The sequence below is a fragment of the Candoia aspera genome, chromosome 7 (genome assembly GCF_035149785.1).
Source record: "Candoia aspera isolate rCanAsp1 chromosome 7, rCanAsp1.hap2, whole genome shotgun sequence".
NCBI lineage: Eukaryota > Metazoa > Chordata > Lepidosauria > Squamata > Boidae > Candoia > Candoia aspera.
In genome coordinates this window covers 29,242,150-29,261,702 of record NC_086159.1, presented here as the reverse complement: position 1 = coordinate 29,261,702, position 19,553 = coordinate 29,242,150, and the positions used below count along the sequence as shown (strand labels likewise).

General features: G+C 42.2%; 1 protein-coding gene across 2 annotated transcripts in view; it reads left to right on the top strand.

Annotated features, from left to right (window-relative positions):
* Positions 1–19,553, top strand: part of CBX7 (chromobox 7) — a 31,322-nt gene that overhangs the window by 3,006 nt on the left and 8,763 nt on the right. The window contains exons 3-5 of one of the 2 annotated variants that reach the window (XM_063309412.1): positions 17,302–17,367; positions 18,173–18,239; positions 19,103–19,271. In XM_063309412.1, the coding sequence (XP_063165482.1) occupies positions 17,302–17,367; positions 18,173–18,239; positions 19,103–19,271 (302 nt within the window). Of the gene's footprint in view, positions 1–17,301; positions 17,368–18,172; positions 18,240–18,928; positions 19,272–19,553 lie in introns of both variants that reach the window. The other variant, XM_063309411.1, reaches the window with a different exon arrangement.

The window sequence follows — 19,553 nt, the reverse complement described above, 5'->3', positions numbered from 1 at the left end:
CCTGGTGCATATGTATCCCTGGCAAGTTGGTCAATGGCCAACTTTAGTTTGATCTTAGATGTCTGGCAACACAATGCCTTTTTCTTCCTAACTCGAATGGCACAGACTCAGCCACATTATTTCTTCCTAAAATAAGAAGTGTATAACCTTCATTCAGGTAACTTCATTGCTTAAGCAGCTGCAAGATGTTTACTTGGTGTTTCTAGCAATGTAGTGCTTTCCAAGATGTAATTGCATTTCAGCAGGGCAGAGTAGTAGTCTACGTTGCAGTATGCAATAGTGTGAAGCAATAAAATCATTTGTGTGTAGAGGAGGTATTCCTGTTAATCCAAGCCATAGGGACATCTTCATTATTCTATCGCTATGGATTATATTGTAGTTATAATAACAACTTGCATATTTCAGTAGAAGTTAAAATGGGCTAAATGCCAGTGATTGGCACAATTAAGTGATTTTAGATCTAGATGGCACAATTTTATTGGTGAAACATGTGATAGTTATCACATTTTGAAGTAAACAAGACCTTCTGTGTTTAGAAACTTTTCTGCTGCTCAGGAGCCTGGATTTTGGTCCCCAAATCTTGCTCTGAGATCACTGCTGAATATAGCTGTAGGCAAATCATCTCCCAGGATATTACTGGCTTCCTGCTAATCCTGGAGTTTGAATTCTGAGGCATACGCATCAGTTCTTGAGCCAGAAAGGAAGATATCCAAACTATATTCTCTGTTATCAGTATTAATAGTGTTTGCTGAGCTTAATCATGGAGGTACCCACAACTGGTTAAACAAGGTTTCTCCAACACAGCACCCATCACCTGTGGTGGGACTACAGATCTCAGAATTCTCAGGCCCCCTTTAAATATCAGACTGAAATTTGGTTTAATTTGTTCATTATAGAGATAGTACTCTGAAGAGGAGAAGATCATGCTATTATTTCTTAGTCCATATTATTATTCCACTATTTCAGAAATATTTCTGAATTTTAGAGTTTCAGAAAGCAGCAAAAAACCCACCACAGCATCTTTTGCTGTACTTGCTTTTCCTTCCTCTTCACTTCAATGAAATAAACTCCCAATAAGGATAGGTTAGGGTTTCTTAGCTTTTCTGGTTCTGGGGGAAAAAAAAACATAACTGAGATGGCTATTTGGACCTATCAAAATCAATTAGAAGTTAGCTTAAAAGCCAACCATTGATTTTTGTTAGAAATGATCTTGCAGATTACAGTTTGTTTTCCCTTTGCCCAGGTTTTTTTTTTTTTGACACAGGTCTTTGGACATTAAAAATGCACAGCATCCTTGTTCTAGGCTCTATTCTAGATTAATTCTAGGATGGAATTAATTTCTGATGGTACCTGCAAATATCTACAGTATTTTATTCACTAATCCTTCCCAATTAGTCCACTTTCTCTGTGAGATAGGAGGCAAATGGCCGCAGATCAAGAATTGTTGGCTGTTTCTTTTGACTCTTCCCTCTCCTCCCCGCCCCCCCGCCCCAGTGTCATTTGTGTGCCTCTCTGAAAACTTGCCTTCATGCCCCACCCATCAGAGCCAAGAGCCAAGAATTTGGTTATAGCTCTGAGTCAGCTGCAAGCTTGTTTACAACTTGAGTTAGAAGAAGGGAGGGGGAAGGAGAGGAGAGATCATATGACTTGCATTTTCCAGAATGCGTGGTCTGCAGTTCTGCTGCAGTCTGGCCCTTTCTGTTTGTGTGGTGGTGGTGTGTGTGTTTGTCTTGTGTGGCGAAGTGCACTGTTTTCCCATATGCAGTGTTTTCTTACCGCAGTCAAGCAAGAAGCTGAACTGCAGAGGAATGGGCAACACCCATAGGACATTTATTAAAAATTCTCATCTAAGATTTCCCCCCCCCCTTTCTTCCCAGGAATTCTTAGCTTGCTCTTCATTCACTGATTAAAAGTGGTGCCAAAATCTTCTGCAGCAGAAAGGAAGAAAACAAAATCAGCATTTGTTCAAATGGCATTTTTGGGTTTAATCACTTTTCATTGTGGACATTGGCACAAAAGGAGAGGTGAGGGAAAAGGGCTTTTAAAAGGCTGGGCTAATAATGGAAACAGAATATAAATTAACGAAAATGAAGCTGGAGATGCAACTATTTTTAACCTTGTCCTTCTCCTAGGAGCAGGACCTGAAATGCATCTTTTAAAGTAAATGTATTGACTTAACATCATATCTCCTTCCCTCAGCCTCAAGGCAGGTAAAACTATTTTCTTGCTGTATTTGTTTTCTAGTCAGACATGTGAAAAACTTGTTATTTTTCTATTTCATATCACAGGCAATGAGCTGGACTATTTTATTTCATAACGTAATTTTCCACCATCCAGTTTAGCAAAACATTCACGAAGAAAAGAACCTGCTTAAGATTGCCCAGGATTGGAATTTGAACCTACATCAGAGAGTAGACAATCTAAAGCCCTGAAATTTATTTTGCAAATCCAGGAGCTCCTTGCCATTGGCCAGGCTGGCTAGGATTAATGGGAATTGGAGATCAAAATATCTGGGGGTAAAGGATTATTTTCCCCGGGGATTACCTTCTCAGTATTATGGGAGGACTCAGTAGCTTCAGTGGCCTTGAAAGTGACACCTGTGGATGCTGGAGCTTGTGATAGAGTTACCTTTGCTGGTAAGGTCAAAACTAGAGAAGGAAAGCTAAGAAAGATCCCCAGTAGGGGGAGGGCAGATGAAGCTTTGCAGGTGCTAGAGAAGCCAGCCGTTTAGGAGAAGTAAGTCCAAAATCAAATATGGAAGAAGGCAACAGCAAACCAGTTCTGTCTTGTTGCCAAGAAAACTATATGACCTTGGTTGAAACACTGAATTATCTATGGGTCGCATCACCCTCCCCGCCCCAGTCAGAAAGTACTCCTTTAACTATTGGGGAAAAAATGTCAATCTTTCATGGGCACATCTGGAAGAGATGATGTGGCCAATGCTAAAAGAATCATTGTTTATTTTCAAAGACACACAGTTGTAATATGGAATGTGAGATGCATGAACCAGGGAAATTGTCAAAGCAGAAATGAAGCATACTAAACAGGATGTTTCAGGTCTAAATGAATTCAGGTGGTCTAGGTAACATGATATACTTTCAGGGTTTGAGGCCATACAAAGGAAACGTCCATACTATTTATTTATTTATTTATTTCTCATATTTATGCTACCTCCCATGTCCCTCCAAAGAGGGACTCTGAGCAGTACATGCTGGAACAAAGCCCAATAAAAGAGAGGATCACATCTATTACAATTAGTGGTTATACAATGAATATCAGTGTTACACAAAAGTCTGTGACTATTATAGATGCAGTAGTGCAAAAGATACTAACATCAGGAAAGGACTTGCAACTAATGGGTGATTTAAATGCAAAAATTGGGAAAAAATTAGAAATCTGGAATCACAGGAAATGTTGGGTAAATATATTGCAGGAGATAGATCAGTAGGTTTCAGAAGGAATTTCTTGCATTGCTAATACCTGTATCAAGCAACATAAACATAGACTATATACCTGGACATCACTAGATAAACACATCAGAATCAAATCAACTATATAATAAGAAACAAAAGATGGAGAAGTGCAGTTCAGGCAGCCAGGACACTTCCAGGTACAGATTGTGGGAGAGACCAGGAATAATTGGTATCAAATACACAGGATAAAAAGGGACGTGGTGGCGCTGCGGGTTAAACCGCTGAGCTGCTGAGCTTGCCGATCGGAAGGTTGGCGGTTTGAATCCGTGTGACGGGGTGAGCTCCCGTTGCTAGTTCCAGCTCCTGCCAACCTAGCAGTTCGAAAACATGCCAATGTGAGTAGATTAATAGGTACCGCTTCGGTGGGCAGGTAACGGCGTTCTGTTTAGTCATGCTGGCCACATGACCACGGAAGTGTCTACGGACAAACGCCGGCTCTTCGGCTTTGAAACAGAGATGAGCGCCGCCCCCTAGAGTGGGACACGACTGGACTTAATGTCAAGGGAAACCTTTACCTTTACTATACAGGATAAACCTACAAAGTTAAAGAGGATAAGTGTGCCAACAAAATTGGACCTGGATGACATAAAGTCTGACTGTAAGATAGGTACAAGGAACAGATTCAGTATATTTATCTGAAAGAACCTGAGAAAGAGATACTGTGAAAAATAAAAGAAAATACTAAAATCTCAGAGTGGAAGAGATTCAGGTGGCTTCCAAGACAAACTATTCTGATAGCCGAAGAAAGACAGTATGAAAGCCATGGGCAACAAGAAGGAAATATGTTGACTAAACAAAGACTTCCAGCATCAAGCAAGAAAGGATAGGGGAAAACATCTCAATCAAGGAAGTCAACAAATAAAAATATCAAGATAAGGAAAATAAAAGGTATTTTTAAGAAGTTCAGAGAACTCACAGGAAAATGTACTGATATATCTTGGGTAGACTACTCAAGTAATCACAGAAGACTAAACTGAATCCTTAACAAATGGGATTACAGAATGACAGAAATGTCTGAACAAAAAGAATATATTCAAGCACTGGCTACACTAGAAAGTGAGGTACGGTTGATAGTAGACTGGCTGCCAGATTAGAAAGCAATTTGTACAGATGAAATAACCATTGATTTGTTATTGTAGGAGAGAAACAATGCTAACAGCTCTGCCAACAACTGTAAAATAAGACTGTGTGACCTAAAGATTGGAAAAGATCAGTGCATATACCTGTACTGAAAAGGGGAGATGCAAGAGAATAGGCAAATTACCAAACCATTGTGCTATTTCCTCATGCAAGCAAAGTTTTGCAGAAGCTGTTACAAAGTCAAACAGGGCCACATATAGAGGGAGAAATTCCAAATGACAAGCAGATTTCAGAAAGGACAGATGGACATGAGATCAGATAACTGAAATAGGTTAGATAACAAAGCAAGAAAGGCCTTTGATTCTATAGCTCATGCCGCACTGTGGAGAATATCAAGGCTAACCGATGTGCCAGAATTCATGATTATTTTTCTGCGGAATTTTACAATGAACAATAAGCTATTGTAAAAACTGGATTTGAAAAAAGAGTACTTCAGGATAGGAAAGGGAGTGAAACAAAGATGCATATTGTCTCCATAGGCATTGGAAGAGAGAATGGCCAGAATCAAAATATTAGGCCAAAACACTAACAATTTGGGTTATGCAGGTAATACCACTTTGTTAGCTGAAAATATAGAAGAGCTTATTATAGTAAACATGAAAAATAAGTCTAGTTAAATATTAAGAACACAAAAGTACAGTAAATCCTGGGTTTAATGAGCCATTTGGAAAGGGCATTAGGTTAAACCCAAATGTCATTAAATCTGGATTTACATCATTGGTGTTGATTTATGTTTGCATTAAATCATGTAAATAATGTCATTTGGGTAATTTATTATGCAAATGATGTAAATTGACACAAATGGCATAATTTACATTAGTCATCCAGATTATTTCAGATACAATTTATTTATTTATCAAATTTTGCCACCGCCTATCTTCCCCCACAAGAGGGACTCTTGTGATTTAGTCCATTATTTCAGGGAGGTATTTGGAGGAAAAATTAGTCTAATATATCCAAAATCCTGCTAAACCAAGAACCTTTAAAATGAGGATTTACTATAATGTAAATATAGTTAGTGAACTTACAGTTGAGATAAAGAAATGATGGTGATAGATAGGTTTGTTTTCTTAAGCTCAATAATGAATAAAGATGAAGAACTGAAGATTAATCCTATGGAGTAAAGCAATGATAAACTTTGATAAGGCCATGAATAGTGGGGATATTATTATGACAAAGATCAGAATAATAAAACTATGTTCTTTATATTGGTAATGTATGGCTTTGAAGGCTGGACACTGAAAAATGAGAGAAAGAAAATAGATTTGAATTATGGATCAGGATACTGTTATAAGAAGATCTGGTCAATTTTGGATCAATTGAAGACTGAGATGACGTTCAGTAGGCAGAAATTCAAACACTTTGCAGGTATGATGTCTGCAAATGATGATCCAGAAAAATGTTCTTGGCAAGGCTGAGGAAAATAGAAGAGAAAGACAACAGGTAAGATGAGTAGACAGAATCAAAGAAATTATAGGATTGTTCTTGTTTCTAATAGAAATCTCAACAGTTACCAAATTAAGCTTGATGCAAAAGAAGCCAGGAAGTTACTTGAAAACCAAAATTGAACAGAGCTCACAATTTTTTCTCAAATATGCTTTTGCTTATCCCCTTAGCTTCCTCATTTCAGCAATCTTATGCGGGAGTTGAAGGAGTCATTTTGTGATCGTTATTAAACTCATGAATATGGGAATCCTTGTTTATGATCCTTTTGTTGAGAAAGGGTAACGTGTTCTTCTTTCGTGATGCTAATATTTGAAGCTATCCATGGGCTGAATAATATAGGCATTGTACAAATAGATTCAATTACTTTCTCATGAATCAATTTCCAAATTATTTTTCTATTTGTAGAATATATCAATTTTCTCGATCATCCTAGACTGTTATCTTTACCTTGATACTGTATATTTTTGATAGTATCAAATAATTAATTGGGTTGGAAATTGAAATTTTCCTATTTCATGGTCCATTTAATCTATTGCTATTGAGTTCCTAATACACAGGCCCAGAGTATATAGGGTGATATAATTTTGCATTTTATCCCCTCATCTTATTAAAAGTGCAACCTTACGTTTAACTGACCCAGAAATAAATTCTTACATGGTCATAGAATTTATTTATTAGTATGTTTATGATTGTAGATGAAATGTCAAATGTATTTCAGTAAATTGATTATCGACTGTACCAATCAACATCTTCATCCTAAAATTAAGACCACGCTTTCTAGAATTATCAAGAGAAAAGAGAGATGGATAATTTCTGAGCCAAAGTGACATTATAGTTCTAACCACACATAGATATACCCACACCCCTCTGGAGATTGCTACAGAATACAGTATAATTATCAGCAGAGTTTGTTGTATTTTTGTGGATGAGAATCAGATGAAGCATTAGTTTCAGATGTGTACACATACACCATTCCCATGGCTATAGATGTGAACATCTGTAAACACTGGTTTTCATCTAATATGCAGTGGAATTGCCTCTTCTCTTTTCTCCTTCGTACTGTTTTCCTTCCATATATGCTCTCTAGTGTTTTCCAGAGCAAATTTGGCAGGCTGGGGAGAAGTGTATGTTCCTCAAGCACAGTTTAATATGCTCTTCTGGGATCAGATGCCAATGAAATGCAAGTATAGTCTGACCATCTCTTTAAGTAATGGTTTGGAATAGTAGTAGTATGCAAACGCTATCTTCCTAGTATTGCTAACTTTCCATCTGTAAGCAGAGCAGAAATCAGTGTCTTATTCATGTCCAGATGAGTAGAACCAAATATCTTGGTTCTAAGGTGTTGATTTTTAGAATAATTTCTACCATCTCTCTTACCCCGATGGAATAACTTTCCATAGATAGTGCGTAAAGTACATATCATGGCAAACTCGTTAGGTGTCTTAGTAGTAATAATTTTTATTCCTAGAACTGTTTCTATGTTACTTTTGACAATATGGACATTATGGGTTAGGAGAAGCTGTATAAATTAAACGATGTCATTTTTACATTATCTTTGCCTGGTCCAGGCATGGAATGAATTAAGATCCTTTAATATAGGCAATGCTTCTGATTTCAGCTCATTTCTGCTTACTGAGGTACACCTGTCTATGCATTTTCAGAAGCCTAAGATGCTTAATTCTGTATCTCAAATTAAATGCTTTGTGGTGTTGTACAGTTGGACCACAGCCTTCCTCTAAGGAATGAACTGGTGAGCCAAGAACCAGCAGGCCAGATAGGACAGTTGTATCACACTGAGCAAGGACCTCCCAGTTTTAAGGCTGTGAAGAGAATTACAAATTTTGTTGATTCAAAAAGGCCTAGAATTTAAACTCTAGACATACATGCTTTGATTTCTCTCTGTGTGTGACTTCATTCTTGTCTGCAGTAAAGCAGCTAATCTAGCTAGATCATGTCTATGAGCTTCTGCACTAAGCAAGGTCTTGACTATGGGGTTAAGTGTCTGAAGAGCTGAAATTTATTGGTGTGTTTGGGAAGAATTTTATTTATTTACAGTATTACATACTGCCAGCTCAACAAGAACTGCTGGTAGTTTCCAAAAAGCTGAAGCATAAAATCCATTAAGAAAACAGAAAATACCGTTACTGCATATCTGGCATCTAATAAACAGCTTTTGGATGCTTCTTATTGATTAAAAGTTCTGTTGGAGAGCTCTATTTTAACTCTGTCCAAAAAACTGTTAGGGAGGATGCTATTCAGGTCTCTGGAATTAAGCTGTTCATAGCACTGAGATACACCCTGAAAGATATCATGCTCTAGCCCCCTCTCTCTTGATCTCACATGGGAGACACTCAGTATCTCTGTTAAGGTTAAACAGATTAGACTAGTGTTTTGCAGCCTTGGCAACTTTAAGATCTTAAAGTTGCCAAGCTTGAGAAACGCTGAACTAGACAGATAATTTCTCACCGAAGTAGGCATTCCTATAGATACCTGGGTGTCAAGCCATCAAAGGTTTGATAGGTTAAAACTAGCACTTTGAATTGACTTCAGAAGCCAAAAGCCTATGCAATGCCTATAGAACCAGTGTTACAGGACACTGATAGCTCTCACTCCAGTAGGTGGTCCATTGCATTTTGTATCTGCTGCAGTTTCTGAGTGGACCACGTGTAGGGGGTCATTGTAGTTGTTTTGAGGGGTGATGATGATGTGGGTAACTGTTGCTTACTACATACCTATGTCAATACTGAAACTGGGAATTAACATGCAGAATATACAGATAACTCTCTTACAAACAGCAAATTCTGGGAAGCCAGTAGAAGCCTTTCAGTACAGTAAGGGTTTGAGAACCTATCACACTTCAGAAGTTAGATTGCAGTTCCCACTGTGGTTGATTGTTGACCAAATTTGCTGGGATTACATTGGAATCCAGCAAATCTGAAATGTTGCAGGTTGCCCACTCTGGCTCTAAACCAGTGTCTGAGATCAAAAATAACCCAGATGACTGCAAACAGAAGCTTAATATAGACAGGATAAAATTGCAGTTCACTGGCAATGTGGCTGCTCAGAATATATAGTTTTTATTGCGTTCAGTTATATTTGTCCATAACACTTGGTGTCATGGATTGAGACCGGTCTGGGTATATATGGTGCAAAAATTGAAGTGCTGTGCATACTGCCTTGAGGAAAGGTGAAATTTAAATCAAATACATTTCTGTTTGTCCTGGTAACAACAGTGGCTAGAGAAGACTTCTACCAGTTTTGACTAATTTTTCAGGATTTTGACTATAGGTACTTGTATTCTAGTAGCAACTAAATGAAATTACAGTTGTACATTATACTTGAGATTGTGTTTGAAGAATGTTTGTAATATCTGGTGGCCAAAAATGTAGTTGGAAGGGAGTTGATGAGTGCAAACACTTGCAACAAAGTGAATACCTTTTTGATAGTTGTGGACTGCACATAATATTTTGAGGGGAGGTGTGGAGTAGTGATCCAAAATAGATGTGGCCGTGTCACATGCATGGGTGGGACTGGTATTCTTTTATTATTTATTTTCCTCCCATTTGGGAAGTGGCATTGATTTATTCCTTTGCTTTTCAAACTGTATAAAGCCGATTTTAAGTATTATATTGTCAATCTTGTGTTTTCTACACCATAGATTTTTAGCAATCATATCAGTGAATTTTGGAGAGCAGTCGGGGGCTGCCAAAAAAAAAAAAAAAAAGTATCCTGGGGCTAAATGACATATTGGGCCACAATGTGCCCATCCTTAATTTAGAGCATAACTTCAGCTTTTGTACCATCAGCATAGGTACATTTATAGATGGTTTTCATACCTAATTCATAGTGAATTTGGCAGTTTTAAAGCTCCTAAATCATGTGGGTCCACGGTTAGGGTTTCATATGATTTGGCAATTTGAATTATCTTCAAGGTCCTCTGGTTATGTTCTCCTGTGGCCACATATAATAGTTCTTTCTTCTGTTGGGGCATCATGCTTATGGACCTTTCTGCCAAGGACTTTCATTTTATTAAATCTCCCCCACCCCCATTGCTTTACAATTAAGAAGATGAGGATTTGTGGGCTCATGTGGATTCATGGTGCTATTTTGCTTTGTTCTAATTGTAGAGGAAAATTCTTTTTTTTGGTAGGATGATTTGGTGGAAATAATGTACTTGATTGGAGAAGGTTTATTTATATTTCAAATTTAGTCATCACCCATCTCACTTGGAGAGCGACTGGGCAGTTTACACTAAAGCAAGAATAAAATACCAATTAAAATACAATAAAACAATAAAACATGCAATAAAAACAATCAGCTTAAATACATAATATATCCCAAGGGAATAGATGGTAAAAAGTTCTTAAATTACTATACGGGAGCATCATCAGAGTGCTAACCATCCTCAGGGTTGGTTGCCCCTCCTCACGCCCCATGCAAGATGGCAGAACCAGGTCTTCACCCCTTTCTGGACGGCCAGGGGAGTGGGGGCCTGCCTCACCTCTGGGGGAAGAGTGTTCCATAGAGTGGGGGCAACGGCAGAGAAGGTTCTCTTCCTGGGACCCGCCAGTCGACATTCTTTCATGGACAGGACCTGCAACATGCCTTCTCTGCCTACTGGGTGGGATGGGTCAATGTAAGGGGGTGAGACAGTTCCTCAGTGTCATGTTCACTGTTTCAATGTACAGTATATATCGTAACGTTTCACATGCCATGGCACTGAGGCGCGTTTCTGTTCGGGAGAGAGCTGCTGTGAAACCTTGTACCAAGCTGTGTATCTGTGTTCATTACAATGGAATGTGTTTGGGTTATGTTCTCTGTTCAAGGACTTTTCCCGCAGACCATCAGAAGCCGTTAGGAGCACCTGGGATTGTGAACTTGGGAAGATTCTACGGGGGGAGGGATCTCATTTGCACCGAGGGGTTTTAGTTTGCATTTGGCGCGCTTTTATCATTCTCAGCTTTCTCTGTGATCCTGCATACTATTCTTTAATAAATCAGATATCTTTGAATTCCTGCTCATGAGTCTGATAGTGTTTTAGAATAGGCAACCATTACATAAAGCTGAGAATCACCAAAGTTGTACTGTTAGCTCCTACCAAGATTAGTTTGTGAGGGAAAATAGTTAATGATGGCCGAGTCCAAGCTCACAACCGGGGGACTTGAGGAGACGGCTAGCTTGATGCCCGAGTCAACGGTCAAGAGCGGAGAACTGAGCCTCACCCCAGAACCTTCAGATTTCCAGGATGAATCGAGTTCCAGTCCTGAGGTGGAGGAATCTGACGATGCGGGAGAACCAGAGCAACCAGCACCCAGAGAATCGCCCGCAGAGTTGATCACCTGGGATGAAATGGGAGAACCCCAGCCAGGGACCCCCAGGCGTCCTGGAAGTATCGGTTCCCACTGACCCAGACGTAGAATCTACCACGGTATCAACAGAGAGACAGCCTAACACGCGAGGGAGGGAGGAATCTCAAACCCCTGAAAGGCTAAGAGTGGTGGAGGCCAAAATAGAATCGATGGAGTACATGTTAAGAAACCTGTCTCTGTCATTGGGGGGTCAGGGGAGGCGCGGAGGAGATCCCAGCTTCACGCAACCATCCCCCATCCTCCCACCCGGACCGCCGGCAGAGCGGGGCCGGAGACGGCTCCGGGATGAATCTCCGCCCCACAGGGCTCAACCACCAGTGTCCCCACCCCGAAGAGGGAGAACTACTGTAACCTGGGGCCCAACCACTCAAGCAGCTGCCGATTCCGCTCCAACAGGAGTGGGGGCGAGAGACTTTTCTGTCAAGTTTGATGGGGATCCAACCAAGTTATCTTTGTTTCAACTAATGCTAAAAGTTACACAAGGCAGTTTGGAGCATACTTCCCATCCGAAGAGGCTAAGATAACTGCCCTTGCCACCAAGTTGAAGGGTCGAGCGGCTGACTGGTATGTTCAGTTAAGTGAGGCTGACTCCCCTGCACTTGAATATTTCGAGGACTTCATGTGGGCGTTAAAGCTGCATTTTGAAGATCCTCTGGCCAAGGCAAGAGCTAAGAAGGCGCTGAAGGATCTTACCCAGGGCCAACTGTCTGTAGCTGATTACGCCCTGGAGTTTAAGGCTTTAGTTGGGAAAATCCCCGACTGGTCTCAGTCAACCTTAATAGAACGGTTTAAAGAGGGACTCAACCGGGACGTCCTACGGTGGGCATTGTGTAGGGATGACCCAGAGTCATTGTACGAATGGATCTGTCTGGCCGGCAAGGCTGAACACACCCAGCATACCTTCATGCAAATCAGAAGACCTGAAAAACCAGCCACCATGAGGGGACCCCGAAGTGCTGCAACTGCTGCCCGGCCAGGCTATAGAGCCTGGGAAGAGGAGAGAGATCAGCGCTATGCGAGGGGTCAGTGTCTCCGATGCAGAAAGGAAGGGCATCGAGCAGCTGATTGCCCAAAAGCCAAGGCTGGAGATTGAGCGGGCAAGCCGCTGGCCAAATCGCGCCCCCCCTTGCGGTGGATGACAGCAGCCAAGGGCGCAGCCAACACTGAGGAAGTATTCTACTTCTCGGGAGAGGCTGAAGATGACTCTAAGGAGCCGGCGCGAAACGCCAGCCACCTGCCATGAAGAGCGCCTGCGGGCAGGTGGTGGAGGATGGGCGCAAGGATGCTATGGTGAGTGCTGACTGTCCCACTTTAGCAGTAAAAGTAAAATTGGGCTCCTGCACAAAAACTACAGAGGTCTGGGCTTTAGTTGACTCTGGGTGTTCCAGGTGTCCAATTCACCCTGATCTGGTTGCTGCTTTGGACCTGCCTAGCTTCCCCCTCCAGCAGCCTTTGATCTTCACACAGTTGGATGGTTCAATGGTGGGGGGGGGGGGCTGGCAACCCATTTCACTGGAACTGTCACAATGCAAATGGGCAGCCACCGTGAGACTTTAAAATTCGTAGTAGCACCTGTTGGCAATCCCTTGGTAATTCTGGGGATCCCCTGGTTGACCTATCGAAGCCCATATATAAACTGGGAACACAGAACTGTGACTTTTAAAGACGGATTTTACCAAGCTCCTACAGCGGAGAGAGCTTCACATGCGGGGGTTGGAAGGGCCGCAATCGCCACGCCGCACCCTAACTTGGTACATCTAGAAGGCTTGCCTGATCGATACCAAGACTTTGCAGACGTTTTTTAGGAAATGGAAGCAGATCAGCTACCCCACCCCCCATTGGAAAACTGACTGTGCAATAGAGTCGGTTCCCAATGCTCAATTGCCCAAGCCAAAAATTTATCCAATGACTCAGCAGGAGCTTGAGGCATTATGGGACTTTATTGACAAAAATCTGTCAAGGGGGTTTATTGAACCTGCAAATTCCCCAGTTGGGGCCCCTGTGCTATTCCGGGAAAAGAAAGATGGCACGCTTCGACTCTGTACGGACTATCGAGGGTTAAATTCCGTCTCAATTTGCAACAAGTACCCTCTTCCGCTCATGAAGGACATGTTAGCTCATTTGTCTAAGGGCAAGATTTTCTCCAAGCTCAATCTTCGTGAAGCCTATTTCCGCATCCGCATACGAGCTGGCGATGAATGGAAAACTGCTTTTAATTGCCCACTGGGTTCATTTCAGTACAAAGTCCTCCCTTTTGGGTTGGCAGGGGCGCCCGGAGTCTTCATGCAATTGATTAATGAAGTATTACATGATCATTTGTTTAAAGGGGTCCTGGTTTATTTAGATGATGATCTCATTTACACTGAAACCGAGGAGGAACACAAACGCCCCCTCAAACAGGTGTTAAGCAAGCTTAGAAATGCCAAACTCTATGCCAAACTTTCCAAATGTGAGTTTCACAAGACCCAACTTGACTATCTGGGCTATAGGGTGTCTGACAAGGGCATTGAAATGGACCCTGCAAAGATTCAGGCGATTTTAAGTTGGGAATGTCCCTGCACCCGGAGGCAATTGCAAAGTTTCCTCGGGTTCAGTAATTACTATCGCCAATTTATCCAGGGGTTTGCTGAGATTGCTTTGCCCCTCACTGATTTACTCCGTACCAAGGGCTTGGGGGAGACACACAAAGTAAAAAACCCTGGGGCAGTGCTGAATTGGATGCCTGAATGCCAGGCAGCATTTGAGAAGTTAAAAACCCTCTTCACTGCTGAGCCTATTCTACAGCACCCCGATCCTGAACGCCCCTTTGTGGTCCAGATTGATGCTTCTGACTCCTCAGTTGGGACTATATTGTTAGAGAGATTCTGAAAATCACTTAAAACCCTCCGTTTATCTGTCCAGAAAATTTTCTGAAACCGAACGCCGGTGGCATGTTTGGGAAAAGGAGGCATTTGCTGTAAAAGCCGCTTTGGAAGCCTGGCATCACCTCCTGGAAGGCGCTAAATGCCCTTTCGAGGTTTGGACCGATCACAGGAATTTGGAAGCCCTCCGCACCCCCCGGCATCTCAGTCCTAAACAGATTCGCTGGGCTCAATTTTTCAGTTGCTTTAACTTCCAGTTAAAATTTATTCCGGTAAAGAAAAACTTTCTGGCTGATGCTCTGTCACGTTTACGTCAGGACCTTGACCAGGTGGCATATGTGGTTGGGACTGTTCTCACTGAACCACAACTGGGCTTGGTTGCTGTCACTTGGAGCCAGACCCTTGCGCAGGCAACCCCGCCCCCAGCCCAGTCTGGGAAGCGGAAAGTGGAAGTTCCTTGTCAATTACAGAAGGACTTTCTCCAGGTGCTGAAATCTGACACTTGGTTGCTAGCTAATAAAGACACTGTTTCTTTTCAAAACAGTCTGGCATGGGTGCAACACTGCCTTTATGTACCCGAAACTTTAAGAGCTGACATTTTACAGCGTTCCCATGATGATAAACTTGCTGGGCATTTTGGTTTTGTCAAAACATTACATTTGGTTCGTTGTCAATTCTGGTGGCCTACCTTGAGACGTGATGTAAAAGACTATGTGGCTTCCTGTCCTGTTTGTGCAATGTCAAAACGTAAGGGAGGGGGGGACCACAGGGGCTTCTACAGCCAGTGGCCAGCCCGTCCCATCCCTGGGACGAGATTTCTATGGATTTTATTGTGGATCTTCCAGTCAGAAGAAAACTGTCATTTGGGTTGTAAAAGATTTTTTTCCAAACAGGCACATTTCATTCCATGTGCATCCATCCCGTCCGCCCCGCAATTGGCGCGCCTATTTCTCATCCACATCTACCGTCTCCATGGTAGCCCCTCCAGTTTGGTCAGCGACTGTGGCACACAGTTTACTTCCCAGTTTTGGAAATCATTTTTAAAATTGATTGGCACCAAACAAGCGCTGTCCACCTCTTCCCATCCTGAGACTGACAGATCTACTGAGATTTTAAACTCCACTCTTGAACAATTTCTTAGAGCATACATTAACTACCATAAGGATGATTGGGTGGAGTTACTGCCTTTTGCTGAAGTGGTTTACAACAATGCTGTCCATCAAAGTACCGGGCAAACCCCTTTTCGTGTGGTTTCTGGTCACGACTTTGTTCCCATCCCTGAACTGCCACAACCCCCTTCCCAAACATGTTCTGCCTCTGACTGGGCTGTTAAGCTGGCTGATTCCTGGCCGGTGATTCAACAGGCTTTGGCTGATGCCCAGGCTGCTTACAAGTTTCAAGCTGATAAGCATCGTTCCTTGCAACACGACTTCAAGATTGGGGATCAGGTGTATCTATCTACCAAATTTATGAAGTCACCACAACCCTCTAAAAAACTTGCTCCCAAGTTCATTGGTCCTTTCCCTATTGTTGGTCTTATCAATCCAGTTACTGTTAAATTGGACCTGCCTCACAATTTGAAACGCTTGCACCCTGTTTTCCATTGCAGCTTGCTCAAGCCTGTCCACCACCACTCCTGCTCTGATCATGATTGACGGCCAACAGCACTTTGAGGTCAAGGAGGTCGTTGATTCTCGCAAGATTCGAGGCACCCTCCAGTATCTGGTCCGATGGAAACACTTTCCTCATCCTGAATGGGTGTCTGCTCGCCATGTTAATGCTTCTGCTTTAGTTCGCCGTTTCCACTTTGCTTACCCTTTGAAGCCTGCTGCTTAGTGTTTTCTTTCTTTTGGGGGGCAGTATGTCATGTTCACTGTTTCAGTGTACAGTATACATCGTAATGTTTCACATGCCATGGCGCTGACACGCGTTTCTGTTTGGGAGGGAGCTGCTGTGAAACCTTGTACCAAGCTGTGTATCTGTGTTCATTACAATGGAATGTGTTTGGGTTATGTTCTCTGTTCAAGGACTTTTCCCGCAGACCATCAGAAGCCGTTAGGAGCACCTGGAATTGTGAACTTGGGAAGATTCTACGGGGGGAGGGATCTCATTTGCACCGAGGGGTTTTAGTTTGCATTTGGCGCGCTTTTATCATTCTCAGCTTTCTCTGTGATCCTGCATACTATTCTTTAATAAATAAGATATCTTTGAATTCCTGCTCGTGAGTCTGATAGTGTTTTAGAATAGGCGTTCATTACACTCAGGTAACCTGGACCCATGCCATGTAGGGCTTTAAAGGTAATAACACCTTGAATTGGACCCAGAAGCAAATTGGCACCAATGCAGCTCCCGCAGCAAAAGTGTTACATGTGCCATCCTTGGGGCACCCAAAATTGCTTGCACCGCTGCATTTTGAACCAGCTGTAGCTTCTGCATGGGTAGCCCCACGTAGAGTGCATTGCAATAGTCAATACGGAAGATGACTAGGGTGTGAGTGACTGACTGGAGAGCTTCCCAATCCAGGAAGGGGCGTAACTGGTGCACAACACGAAGTTGAGCAAAGGCCTTCCTCTGAGCAAAGGTTGATGTACTATAGGTCCTTGGGTTATATTGGCAATTAGGACTGGGAATGTTGTCGCTAAGTGACAAGGTCATAAAGCACAACAAAACATGACCACATCACTTAGGGATGGCAATTCCAGCAGTCCCAGTTGCCGTTAAACAAGGACCATGTGGGTCGTTAAGTGAGGGCCTCACGTGATCACGACTTCCAACTTCCTACTGGCTTCCCCATTGACTTTGCTTGTGGTCAATCTTACTTGATCCGTTTCATGGATAAGAATAGGAATTTGTTGTAAAGAAAAACGTTTTAGAAGTGTAAAACTTTTAGTACTTGTTGTTTATTTCAGGATTCCATGGAATGAACGGGGGATGCTAGAATATAGATAATATGAACAAAAGCCCAAAATTTGCCCAAAACGTTTTGATTGCTTTCTCTAACTTTTCTCTTAGGTACAGCACATGGGAGCCCGAGGAGCACATTCTTGACCCTCGTCTGGTGATGGCTTATGAAGAGAAGTAAGAACATTTCTTTTTTTCCTTTTGGAAAGGTTAAACAAGCCTCTGGTGTCTCCATGAAAGGGGTGTAGCATGAGTGTATAGACTAAAATGGTTTATCTCAGTTCACCTAGGCAAGGAGAGGTCATAATTATGTCACCCTTAGCTAAAGTAAAAATTTCCTGATGTAGCGTAGTTAGTGTTTCCCAGTGTAAAAGGCTTCCAAAGGTTTAGCTGTCACTTAAGGAATATAATAAAAGCAAATCATATTACTGATTAGTACTTCAGCTTACAAGCTTTTATTTATGAGATGCAAGATAGATACAGAGGTAAAAATAAGTCAGTGGCACCCGTACAACACATTGTCCTAGACTGATATTCTCATCACAGGAGGCAAGTTATTAACAATTTGCTATGTTTTGGCCATGTTAGCTGGGAATTCTGGGATCTGTAATACAGTTCTGGGATCTGAAGGGCACCGGATTGAAGAAGGCTAACGTTTTTTTTGAAAGAACTTCGAAATTTATTTAAGAAGCTGACAAGGGAGGATCCATAAAGTGTTGTATTTTGTGTGCATGCTTAAGTATCACTTTGTTAGTTGTAATGCAAGTAACAGTCAGTTGTATTAAGCACTAACTCTGGGGGAAATGAATAGCTATAATTACCAACTCAAATCACATGAAATCCTTCTTAATATGATCTAGACTTGAATCAACATTTACTTGGAAGTATGTGTAAGTAATGTGAAGGAACACCTATACAAAAGACCTTGTGGATTTATGCTGTTTCAGCAAACACAACTGCTAGGCATTTTTTGTCTCCTTAGGGAAGAAAGAGAGCGTGCCTCAGGTTACAGAAAGAGAGGTCCGAAACCTAAGCGCCTGTTGCTGCAGGTAATATTTCAGATTTACTAAATTTTGATGCTATTCCTAAATACCAGTATTGCTGCTGTAGTTCAGCCTCTCCCAGTTTTGAATTCCCAGACACCATGGGCTGGAGAGAGACCTCTGCTAGTCTTTTGCAGCAAATACAACAAAGAATCTTCTAGTATCTGGTGTAATGGACTGTGATTCCTGAAAGCAAGTCCATTAAGACATCACAAGATTCTTCCTGGTAGATACTATTAGACTCTTAACTCCTTTCATTTTCAACCAGCATACCTAGGGAAGATAGGAGTTGTAGTCCAGCAATATTTAAGGGATATCTAACCTTCCTTTTCTCTCTCGCCATAAACATTGTAAGAGGAAAATTAGTTTTCAAAATTACATCTTAGCTAAAAAAAAAAAAAGATGCTTTGCCCACAGTTCAGAGCAATTTTAAATGTTCTGCTCACGATAGTCTTTTTCCACTGGAAGCTTTTGCTCTTGTGCAGATAAACCCTCACACTCTTTTGCTCATGAAATAAGCTCATGTAGAGCTCATGAAACGTCTGTCCACCAAGGCCGTATTGGCTGAGTGGCATTTTGGGAGTTGGAAGCCCAGGAACCTAGAGTCCAGGAAGACCGCCTTACAAGTTGTGGCTTATGTGAACCTAGCTGCGTCACAGACTTCTTGAGCTGAGAGTGCTTTTCTTCATTTGCAGAGACTATATAGCATGGACCTGAGGAGTGCCCACAAAGGGAAAGAGAAACTCTGCTTTTCTCTGTCCCGGAGGTTTGGGGGAGGAGGAAACAACTTGGCAGGGGCCAAGGGAGGGCAGACAGAACTGTCTGAGAAGAGTGGGGGAGCGGTCTTGCCCTTTCCTCTTCGGAAACAGAGCAAGAACCAGAAGTACCTGCGCCTTTCACGGAAGAAGTTCACCCGCATGTCGAGCCTGGAGAATCGGAATCGTCGTCGGGAGTTCTTTTTGAAGGAGCCCGTGGCCCTTGAGGACAGGCAGCCACCCAGTGACTGGGATGATGCAGTGCAACCTGCTAGCACAGAAGGTAAGCCTGGAAGTATCCCCAGCTTTGCCATACCAACTTCATCTTGCTGGACAGCTTGTGTTTTTCTCCTAGACTGCTGCAATCTGGGTATATAAATGGGGACGGGAGTCTTTAATTTGCCACTCATACCTCCCAAGCATACACAGTTCTTCAGCGGCTTGAACTAAAAGAGTAATTCCAAACTACAGGTAGTCCTCGACCTATGACAATTGGTCAGCAGCTGCTTGAAGTTATGACAGTGCTGAACCAATGGTGATTACAACTGGTCCTCGGAGTCCCAGC